Raw genomic sequence first — 11,008 nt, 5'->3', positions numbered from 1 at the left:
AACAATTCAAGAAATACACGATGAAGTTCTGTTAAGCTGAACACATGGAACAAATGGGTTTATTACAAAGTATGAAATTCAAGGACCGATTTAGACTTTTGGACGTAATTACATGATTTTATACTGTTGTTGGATCATTCTGAATGCATTCTCAAGACATCTGTAGACATTTCATTTTACTAAGATAAAATTCTAACATAATTTAGCTTAGAACTAATAAAGAACAACAATAGACATTTATCTTAAAAAAAAGAGAATTATTATCGGACACAAGAGGTGTGCCACCAAGTTTTCTTATTTTTTCTTTTTTAATTGAATCTTTAAAACCTTTTTTTTCTTTAAAAATCATCAGGTTCACCGCACATTCCAAGAACCACCCTGCCCAATAAATAAGAGTCAATCAACAACCCCAACCCAAGCTGTGATCAATCTCTCTGTCTCTCTCTCTCTCTGTCTCTCTCTGTCTCTCTCTCTCAGTCTCTCTCACACAGGAGAGAGTCTGTTTTTCCTGAGAAACAAGTTTCTCCAAATTTTCAGGAGAAAATGTCCACTTTTTCCCTTCTTCTCCTTCGGCCGAGCATTTTCATGACAAGGCTTGACACTGTCATCGGCCGTTTTCCTAGACTTCCTCCTGGCTGCGTCCTGGTTGAGGGCTGCTTGCTCTCCAGTGTCACCAGGAGCTACCCCAGGAGGAGCAGGAGGGCTCGCTGGGTGCAGAGCTGATAATTTGGTGCCTGCTGCACCTTCAGCGTCAGTCGGCTCAGTTGCGGCATCAGGAGGGCTCATCTGCATTTTTTCCAAACAGTCTTTGAAACTGAAAAACAAAAACATGACGGTGAATGAGTCAGTGAGTCATTAAAAACATCTACTGAGGTGTGGATCCAATCCTGCTGGTACCGGTATCACAGCTACTTACTAGTGGCCGGCATCCTTCTGGTTCCTCAGATGAGCCATTGTGAGGAATGGATGCTGAAGAGCCTTCTCTGGTGTGATCCTCTGTTCAGGGTCCATTTGAAAAATGGTCCTCAGGAGGTCAACAAACACTGCTCGATCCTCCAACTCGATGGGGCTGTCGGTCTCTGCAGGGAGCTGAAATGACAACAATTCTATTTATCTGTATTCTGCTCTCACAAGCAGAGCAAACCGTTCTTAATGTAAACAGATCCCTTACTGTCATCAGCTCCTCCAGGAAGTGGATAAACTCTTGGTCTTGTCGAGACGTACTGCCGGTCTGCTGGGTGTATTCCTTAGCGGTCTAAAGGAAGAAAACCTTCACTGGTCACTTTCTACTAAATCTTTGAATCGTTTCAAATAGTTGATGCATGACTGAACTCATCTGGAAAAGATCGAACAAGTTAAGATACCTTCAGTCTCCATTTTGAGGAACAGTACTCGCTCTTGGCAAACAGCCGTCGTGTGTGTTTGCCAGCATTGAGAAGGTGCTCAGGTGGTTGGCCCAAGATGTCGATCATGCCTCTCATCTGGAGAGAGAATAGAAAGAACCACATTAGCCCTGGCTGAGTTTGTTCATTGGTCTGCAGTATCTCACAAGGTTCTATGTGTTCTCCCACTCACCATCTGGTACTCATTGCATGAGAACAGGCCTTTGCAGGTGTACAGTTGGACCAGCAGACAGCCCAGACCCCACATATCGATGGCCTCAGTTATGGGGAGGCCCAGAATGACTTCAGGTGCACTGTTGGAAGAAAACAAGGGAGTTGTTGGGTGCAAATTCCGCATGTGCTTGGCAAGATTGTCATGACTTCTCAAATAGACGGTTAACAGTAACCGTGTTGAAAGAGCAGCTTTGTAGATCAAGCTTACCGTACTCCCGGTGGCTGAATGGTCTGACCCTGAAGGCTCCGAGCCTTGGATTTTGGGAAGGCCATGCCAAAATCAATCAGCTTCACTCGGTAGGGCATTTTCTTGTGATTCACCAGCATCACATTGTCCAGCTTGAGGTCAGCGTGGGTGACCCCAATGGACTTCAGGGCACCGAAGGCGTTCAGCAACTGCAGGACAGACAAGGAAATGTATGTGGTTCAAGATTCCACTGACTGGGGCGAGGGACAGTATATTCCTGGTTCTGGTCAACCGAAGTGAATAAAAACACCTCTCACCTGCTGCGTTATCGGCCGAATTTCATTCAGCGTCAGCGGCTGGAAATTCTGATCTTTTAAAAGATCATACAGGCTTTTATCCAGCATCTCAAAAGCCATATAGGATTTGCCCTTGGCTGTGAAGCTCTCCCTGTACTGGATAATGTTGTCCTTTTCTGGGTCGAGGGTCTTCACCGCCTTCATCATCTTTATCTGTGTAGAGAGGATGAAGGAATCACGTTGTTGAGAGTGACACAGTGTGGTACAGCTATTCATCTCATTAAAGACCAAACCAGATCCAAGCAGGCAGACGGCATTAAAAAGACCTGGATGATGATGGCAATGACCTACCTCATCTTTAGAGAAGTTCACATGGCGATGCACTTTTAAGGCCACCCTCTCGAATGTTTCCGCCATCACGCTTTTGTGCACTTTGGCGAACGCTCCCTCGCCCACAGCATCCAGAAGAAAGTATCTTGTCTTTTTACTCTCCACAAATTCTTTCTTGTCAAGATCTAGGATCGGTGACAAGGAAGCTGTCAAGAAAAACAGAACAAATGAGCATCCAAGCATCCAAGCTGTTCATCTCAGTCATTCGGCACCATGGTGCCCCGCAGGTCCTTGAGGCACCAGCAAGTTTGTGAATTTGTTTACACGAACACTTCCAAGATTGGGCTTCCAAAAGTGATTTTTCGGCCAATTTGTCAACTGTCCCTGCAGGCAGCTGAAGGGGTGGGGCCTCTAGCAACAGTCACATTGTGATTGGCTGCTCTAATGGCAGTTGTCCTGCTCAATGTGATGTCAAGTGTTTCGTAAGCAGCAAAACCAAAGAGCATGCAAGTGGTCATTCTAAAGAGGCAGATTCTGAATGTCTTTGGGTGGTTCTCAACACGCTGGACAATGCTGGTGCATTGTGACATCACACAACCTCCTCCTCATGCACCCCTAACTTCATATGATGTCAATGTGCACTGCACTCGTCCAAGCACATCTACTTACCTCGAATCATTCTGTCCTTTTGATGGTTCTCAGTTGTCTTGACTTCCATATTGATTCCACCTCTCTTTGGAAAAATCTTCCTTCTTGAATATCTCCACATGTTCCCAGGCGAAGCTTCAACCTGTGGTTTGGAGGTTGAAGTGTAGTCGTCTGATGGTGAACACCTGGGAGGTAAATTCACATGTATACATTTTTATAACGATGATCTCTCATTCATCTCAGTCAGTGATGTCATCAGAATGACTGAGATCAATCTGATGACATCACTGAAGGATCTGCTCATCTCAGTCAGTCTGTCAGTCATCGGCCCGTCTCCCTGAGAGGAGGTCATCAGCCTGGACCCGGTTCTGGAGGGAGATGCGTGACAGGCGTCTCTGCTTTCATACCATTCAGTTCTTTGAATCAAAGCTTCCTCAGTCAGGAACTTTGTTTTGAGTCCATATTTTTAACCATTATTCTCTGGATATCACAGCAGGAAAACCCACTGCTTTTAAGGATCTACAGGCTAATTTGAAGGGTTTATATTGACAGCAGCGCCACCAAAAAAGAGGCATTTTACCAAATTAACCAGTATTCAAAATGAATGGAGTAAAGGCCAGACTGGTCAGGCTTCTACAGTATGGTGTGTTTTCAGATTCATACCAAAAAACAACAATTTAAGTACAGAGCACATTTTTTTTCTTCTCTTCATGTTTTCTTTTTCAATTTCTGGTTAAATAGAAACAAACAAAGTCTAATTACCATCCACTTGTTGTTTTTGGAAGATTCATTTTTCTGTTTTTCATCCATCCATCGTCATCTTCTGCTTATTTCTTACGAGTAAGGGTCGCGGGGGGGCTGGAGCCTTTCCCAGCATCTACGGGCGAGAGGCGGGGTTCACCCTGGACAGGTCGCCAGTCCATCGCAGGGCCAACACACAGAGACGAACAACCATTCACACTCACATTCATACCTACAGTCAATTTAGAGTATCAATCAGCCTCGTCCCCTCTTGATGTCTTTGGACTGTGGGAGGAAGCCAGAGTACCAGAGAGAACCCACACAGGCACGGGGACTTGCAAACTCCACACAGAGAGATCCCGCACCCGAGCAGGGACTCGAACCCGGAACCTTCTTGCTGTGAGGCCACAGTGCTGACCACTGCACCACCGTGCAGCCCTCTGTTTTTCATTTTTGGTGAAAATATCAGTCAACAGAAACAGGTGGCCATGATGTAAATGGAAAGTCTGTTCTATCTGTTAAAGTGAATGTGATTGTGATAGATGACACACTTGCTTTTTAAAGAATTAAAAATTGAAGAACCACTGTACCAGACATGTTCAGGTCTTTTTATGCAAGTCCAAGTCAAGTCTCAAGTCTTTGGTCATGAGTCCAAGTCAAGTCTCAAATCTCTAAAAACTGAAAGTCTCATGTCTCTTCTGGCTGTAATGAGCGTTCTACCATCTGCTGCTAAGAATACTGCACAGCTCTATCTCGGAAATTCACAGCTTTTATTGTATTATTATCACTCCTTTATCGATTAGCATACAGTATCAGTACTGATTAGTTGTTTGTTGTATGATCACTGTCAACAGGGTATTGCAATGCAGTATGGAAGAAAACACACAATGAAAGCTTGTCTTTGAAGGAAACTGTATTTTTCCAACATGAACATGCAGTTGGAGTAAATCTTCTTGTGGTTACCATCATTCCAATTTGTGCAAAACATCACACTTTAGCTAAATGCCAACAACTTGTAAGCAAAACTCTGAAAGTTCTTTAAACATTTGTATATGTGACTTCTGTGCCATTTGAAATGAAAAATTTGTTCACAAAAAAAAGCAAAACTATTGCTGCCATATTGTCTAAAATATACTGTCAGTCTACAACCTGGTATTTTGTTCCAAAAGAGATATCTACCATTAGTGAAAATTGGCACCTTTCTTTGGATGACAAAAATGATTCTTTGCATAAAAGTAAAACTCATGATGGAATATCACTGGAGTTAGTGGCTCTCTGGACTCCTTCAATAAACAAAACAGTAACTTTTTTGTGAACAATCACCTGTGTTGTTTTGCCTGGAACAAAATATTGAACAATAATAAACCTGCAATAAGCTCAGAATGGTTTACCTTATTCTTCTCTTCATACACTGGGTATGGGACACAAAACATGAACAAGCTTGTAGGTGCCCTGATGTGGCCTACTGTAAGACCTAGAACAAAGAATTGTGCAACAGAATGGTTACATTTCAAAAAGATCAAGCTGGACAGTGTCCTTGCACCAAGCCTGGCTGGGTGAGGGTGCATTATAGGCCTCCGTCACTGAATGCCCTGAATGAGAGTATTTAGGACATCCTGACAAGAGAGAGTTGCAGTAGTCCAGCCGAGAATAAGCAGCCGTACTTATAAACCCACATGAAACCAATCAGTGAACAAACCTGAGGCCTGTCTAGAGCACCTAAAAACATGGATGACCCACAACTTCCAAATACTTCATTCTGAAAAAACTGAAGTTTTTGTGCTGGGCCCAAAACACCTTAGAAGCACCTTATCTAATGGGACAGGTACCCTGGATGGCATCACCCGGACCTCCAGCACGACCGTGAGGAGTCTGGGAGTTCTCTTTGACCAGGATCTGTCCTTCAACTCCCACATCCAGTAAATCTCCAGGACGCCTTCTTTCAGCAACGCAGCGGCGCGAAGATTTAGACTTTTGGACGTAATTACATGATTTAATACTGTTGTTGGATCATTCTGAATGCATTCTCAAGACATCTGTAGACATTTCATTTTACTAAGATAAAATTCTGACATAATTGAGCTCAGAACTAATAAAGAACAACAATAGACATTTAACTTAAAAAAAAGAGAATTATTATCGGACACAGGAGGTGTGCCACCTGCTGAAGGTCTTCTTTATTAAATATTAGAATCATTATCAGGTTTATCACAGTTTCCAAGGTCCTTCCTGCCCAATAAATAAGAGTCAGTAAACAACCTGAACCAAACCTATGATCAATACTCTCTCTCTCTCTCTCTCTCTCTCTCTCTCTCTCTCTCTCTGTCTCACACACACACACACACACACACACACACACACACACACGCACACAGAAGAGAGACTCGGATTTTAAACTTTAAAAGCAGTGGGTTTTCCTGCTGTGATATCCAGAGAAATATGGTTAGGAATCTGGACTCAAAACAAAGTTCCTGACTGAGGAAGCTTTGATTCAAAGAACTTCTTTCTATTTAACCAGAAATTTAAAAAGAAAACATGAAGAGAAGAAAAAAAATGTGCTCTGTACTTAAATTGTTGTTTTTTGGTATGAATCTGAAAACACACCATACTGTAGAAGCCTGACCTGTCTGGCTTTTACTCCATTTATTTTGAATACTGGCTAATTTGGTAAAATGCCTCTTTTTTGGTGGCGCTGCTGTCAATATAAAACCTTCAAATTAGCCTGTAGAACCTTAAAAGCAGTGGGTTTTCCTGCTGTGATATCCAGAGAACAATGGTTAAAAATATGGACTCAAAACAAAGTTCCTGACTGAGGAAGCTTTGATTCAAAGAACTGAATGGTATGAAAGCAGAGACGCCTGTCACGCATCTCCCTCCAGAACCGGGTCCAGGCTGATGACCTCCTCTCAGGGAGACGGGCCGATGACTGACAGACTGACAGAGATGAGCAGATCCTTCAGTGATGTCATCAGATTGATCTCAGTCATTCTGATGACATCACTGACTGAGATGAATGAGAGATCATCGTTATAAAAATGTATACATGTGAATTTACCTCCCAGGTGTTCACCATCAGACGACTACACTTCAACCTCCAAACCACAGGTTGAAGCTTCACCTGAGAACATGTGGAGATATTCAAGAAGGAAGATTTTTCCAAAGAGAGGTGGAATCAATATGGAAGTCAAGACAACTGAGAACCATCAAAAGGACAGAATGATTCGAGGTAAGTAGATGTGCTTGGACGAGTGCAGTGCACATTGACATCATATGAAGTTAGGGGTGCATGAGGAGGAGGTTGTGTGATGTCACAATGCACCAACGTTGTCCAGCGTGTTGAGAACCACCCAAAGACATTCAGAATCTGCCTCTTTAGACAGACCACAAACATGTTCTTTGGTTTTGCTGCTTACGAAACACTTGACATCACATTGAGCAGGACAACTGCCATCAGAATAGCCAATCACAATGTGACTGTTGCTAGAGGCCCCACCCCTTCAGCTGCCTGCAGGGACAGTCAACAAACTGGCCGAAAAATCACTTTTGGAAGCCCAAACTTGGAAGTGTTCGTGTAAACAAATTCACAAACTTGCTGGTGCCTCAAGGACCTGCGGGGCACCATGGTGCCAAATGACTGAGATGAACAGCTTGGATGCTCATTTGTTCTGTTTTTCTTGACAGCTTCCTTGTCACCGATCCTAGATCTTGACAAGAAAGAGTTTGTGGAGAGTAAAAAGACAAGATACTTTCTTCTGGATGCTGTGGGCGAGGGAGCGTTCGCCAAAGTGCACAAAAGCGTGACGGCGGAAACATTCGAGAGGGTGGCCTTAAAAGTGCATCGCCATGTGAACTTCTCTAAAGACGAGGTAGGTCATCGCCATCATCATCCAGGTCTTTTTAATGCCATCTGCCTGCTTGGATCTGGTTTGGTCTTTAATGAGATGAATAGCTGTACCACACTGTGTCACTCTCAACAACGTGATCCCTTCGTCCTCTCTACACAGATAAAGATGATGAAGGCGGTGAAGACCCTCGACCCAGAAAAGGACAACATTATCCAGTACAGGGAGAGCTTCACAGCCAAGGGCAAATCCTATATGGCTTTTGAGATGCTGGATAAAAGCCTGTATGATCTTTTAAAAGATCAGAATTTCCAGCCGCTGACGCTGAATGAAATTCGGCCGATAACGCAGCAGGTGAGAGGTGTTTTTATTCACTTCGGTTGACTAGAACCAGGAATATACTGTCCCTCGCCCTAGTCAGTGGAATCTTGAACCACATACATTTCCTTGTCTGTCCTGCAGTTGCTGAACGCCTTCGGTGCCCTGAAGTCCATTGGGGTCACCCACGCTGACCTCAAGCTGGACAATGTGATGCTGGTGAATCACAAGAAAATGCCCTACCGAGTGAAGCTGATTGATTTTGGCATGGCCTTTCCAAAATCCAAGGCTCGGAGCCTTCAGGGTCAGACCATTCAGCCACCGGGAGTACGGTAAGCTTGATCTACAAAGCTGCTCTTTCAACACGGTTACTGTTAACCGTCTATTTGAGAAGTCATGACAATCTTGCCAAGCACATGCGGAATTTGCACTCAACAACTCCCTTGTTTTCTTCCAACAGTGCACCTGAAGTCATTCTGGGCCTCCCCATAACTGAGGCCATCGATATGTGGGGTCTGGGCTGTCTGCTGGTCCAACTGTACACCTGCAAAGGCCTGTTCTCATGCAATGAGTACCAGATGGTGAGTGGGAGAACACATAGAACCTTGTGAGATACTGCAGACCAATGAACAAACTCAGCCAGGGCTAATGTGGTTCTTTCTATTCTCTCTCCAGATGAGAAGCATGATCGACATCTTGGGCCAACCACCTGAGCATCTTCTCAATGCTGGCAAACACACACGACGGCTGTTTGCCAAGAGCGAGTACTGTTCCTCAAAATGGAGACTGAAGGTATCTTAACTTGTTCGATCTTTTCCAGATGAGTTCAGTCATGCATCAACTATTTGAAACGATTCAAAGATTTAGTAGAAAGTGACCAGTGAAGGTTTTCTTCCTTTAGACCGCTAAGGAATACACCCAGCAGACCGGCAGTACGTCTCGACAAGACCAAGAGTTTATCCACTTCCTGGAGGAGCTGATGACAGTAAGGGATCTGTTTACATTAAGAACGGTTTGCTCTGCTTGTGAGAGCAGAATACAGATAAATAGAATTGTTGTCATTTCAGCTCCCTGCAGAGACCGACAGCCCCATCGAGTTGGAGGATCGAGCAGTGTTTGTTGACCTCCTGAGGACCATTTTTCAAATGGACCCTGAACAGAGGATCACACCAGAGAAGGCTCTTCAGCATCCATTCCTCACAATGGCTCATCTGAGGAACCAGAAGGATGCCGGCCACTAGTAAGTAGCTGTGATACCGGTACCAGCAGGATTGGATCCACACCTCAGTAGATGTTTTTAATGACTCACTGACTCATTCACCGTCATGTTTTTGTTTTTCAGTTTCAAAGACTGTTTGGAAAAAATGCAGATGAGCCCTCCTGATGCCGCAACTGAGCCGACTGACGCTGAAGGTGCAGCAGGCACCAAATTATCAGCTCTGCACCCAGGGAGCCCTCCTGCTCCTCCTGGGGTAGCTCCTGGTGACACTGGAGAGCAAGCAGCCCTCAACCAGGACGCAGCCAGGAGGAAGTCTCGGAAAACGGCCGATGACAGTGTCAAGCCTTGTCATGAAAATGCTCGGCCGAAGGAGAAGAAGGGAAAATGTGGACATTTTCTCCTAAAAATTTGGAGAAACTTGTTTCTCAGGAAAAACAGACTCTCTCCTGTGTGAGAGAGACTGAGAGAGAGAGAGAGAGAGAGAGAGAGAGAGACAGAGAGAGACAGAGAGATTGATCAGAGCTTGGGTTGGGGTTGTTGATTGACTCTTATTTATGGGGCAGGGTGGTTCTTGGAATGTGCGGTGAACCTGATGATTTTTAAAGAAAAAAAAAGGTTTTAAAGATTCAATTAAAAAAGAAAAAATAAGAAAACCTGGTGGCACACCTGTGTCCGATAATAATTCTCTTTTTTTTAAGATAAATGTCTGTTGTTGTTCTTTATTAGTTCTGAGCTAAATTATGTTAGAATTTTATCTTAGTAAAATGAAATGTCTACAGATGTCTTGAGAATGCATTCAGAATGATCCAACAACAGTATAAAATCATGTAATTACGTCCAAAAGTCTAAATCGGTCCTTGAATTTCATACTTTGTAATAAACCCATTTTTTCCATGTGTCCAGCTCAACAGAACTTCATTGTGTATTTCTTGAATTGTTTATGAGAGAGGTTGCTTTTCCTGTGCAGGATTTGCACTCTGAACTCACCGTCAAAGGTTTTAAACTAGGAAGTGATGCATGTTTTGGTGAGAATATGGAAGACAAGTCAGGAAAAGCAGATTTCACTTTACAGCAACATTTCACCACCTCTCACTTCCATGTCGTCATGTTACTTGGTTCATTCGTGTAATAAGATTTTGTTATGTGTGAATTAAATGGTAAATCTGTGATAAAAAAATGTGAATGTGGACAGCAACAATCTACAAATGTGTATTCAGACTTGAGGTTTGTTGGGAGCTGTAAATGCAGACAGATTTGTAAATGCAGACCCACATCTTTAAAGGCCTTTATTGAGTGGCCCACCTGGGTTGTAAATGAAGACATAACTTAGAAATCTTCGCGGCGCTGCGTCGATGAAAGAAGGCATCCCGGAGATTTACTGGATGTTGGAGTTGAAGGACAGATCCTCGTCAAAGAGAACTCCCAGATTCCTCATGGTCGTGCTGGAGGTCCGGGTGATGCCATCCAGGGTACCTGTCCCATTAGATAAGGTGCTTCTAAGGTGTTTTGGGCCCAGCACAAAAACTTCAGTTTTTTCAGAATGAAGTATTTGGAAGTTGTGGGTCATCCATGTTTTTAGGTGCTTTAGACAGGCCTCAGGTTTGTTCACTGATTGGTTTCATGTGGGCTTATAAGTACAGCTGCTTATTTTCTGCATAACAATGAAAATTAATCAAGTGATTCTGTTAAATGAGACCTCATGGAAGCAAATATGGAGTGAAGAGTCCAAGCACAGACCCTTGTGGAGCACCGTAAATGACTGTAGTGGTCACAGAGGAATCATCGTGAATGAGTATCAAACGAGATCCATC

At 43.6% G+C, this 11,008-nt stretch overlaps 2 protein-coding genes across 2 annotated transcripts; one reads left to right on the top strand and one right to left on the bottom strand.

Moving 5' to 3' along the window:
* Positions 1–301: 301 nt before the first annotated feature.
* Positions 302–3,238, bottom strand: LOC147239183 (homeodomain-interacting protein kinase 2-like). Its single transcript, XM_086195428.1, has 8 exons — positions 2,451–3,238; positions 2,121–2,312; positions 1,825–2,012; positions 1,576–1,696; positions 1,365–1,481; positions 1,172–1,255; positions 917–1,089; positions 302–814 (listed from the first exon to the last, which is right to left on the bottom strand). Exons 1-8 carry the CDS (start codon positions 2,670–2,672, stop codon positions 484–486), a joined length of 1,428 nt encoding a protein of 475 aa, XP_086051554.1. The 5' UTR covers positions 2,673–3,238; the 3' UTR covers positions 302–483.
* Positions 3,239–6,894: 3,656 nt separating this feature from the next.
* Positions 6,895–10,075, top strand: LOC147239182 (homeodomain-interacting protein kinase 2-like). The gene is made up of 8 exons (XM_086196336.1): positions 6,895–7,044; positions 7,500–8,014; positions 8,123–8,310; positions 8,439–8,585; positions 8,662–8,770; positions 8,880–8,963; positions 9,046–9,218; positions 9,321–10,075. Exons 1-8 carry the CDS (start codon positions 6,945–6,947, stop codon positions 9,649–9,651), a joined length of 1,647 nt encoding a protein of 548 aa, XP_086052462.1. The 5' UTR covers positions 6,895–6,944; the 3' UTR covers positions 9,652–10,075.
* The last annotated feature ends 933 nt before the right edge of the window (positions 10,076–11,008 follow it).

The sequence above is a fragment of the Aulostomus chinensis genome, chromosome 23, assembly GCF_037954235.1.
Source record: "Aulostomus chinensis isolate RoL2024-O1b breed Wild chromosome 23, RoL_Achi_v1.0, whole genome shotgun sequence".
Lineage (NCBI taxonomy): Eukaryota > Metazoa > Chordata > Actinopteri > Syngnathiformes > Aulostomidae > Aulostomus > Aulostomus chinensis.
The sequence above is the reverse complement of the archived record's forward strand: the minus strand, read 5'-3'. Positions and strand labels throughout refer to the sequence as shown.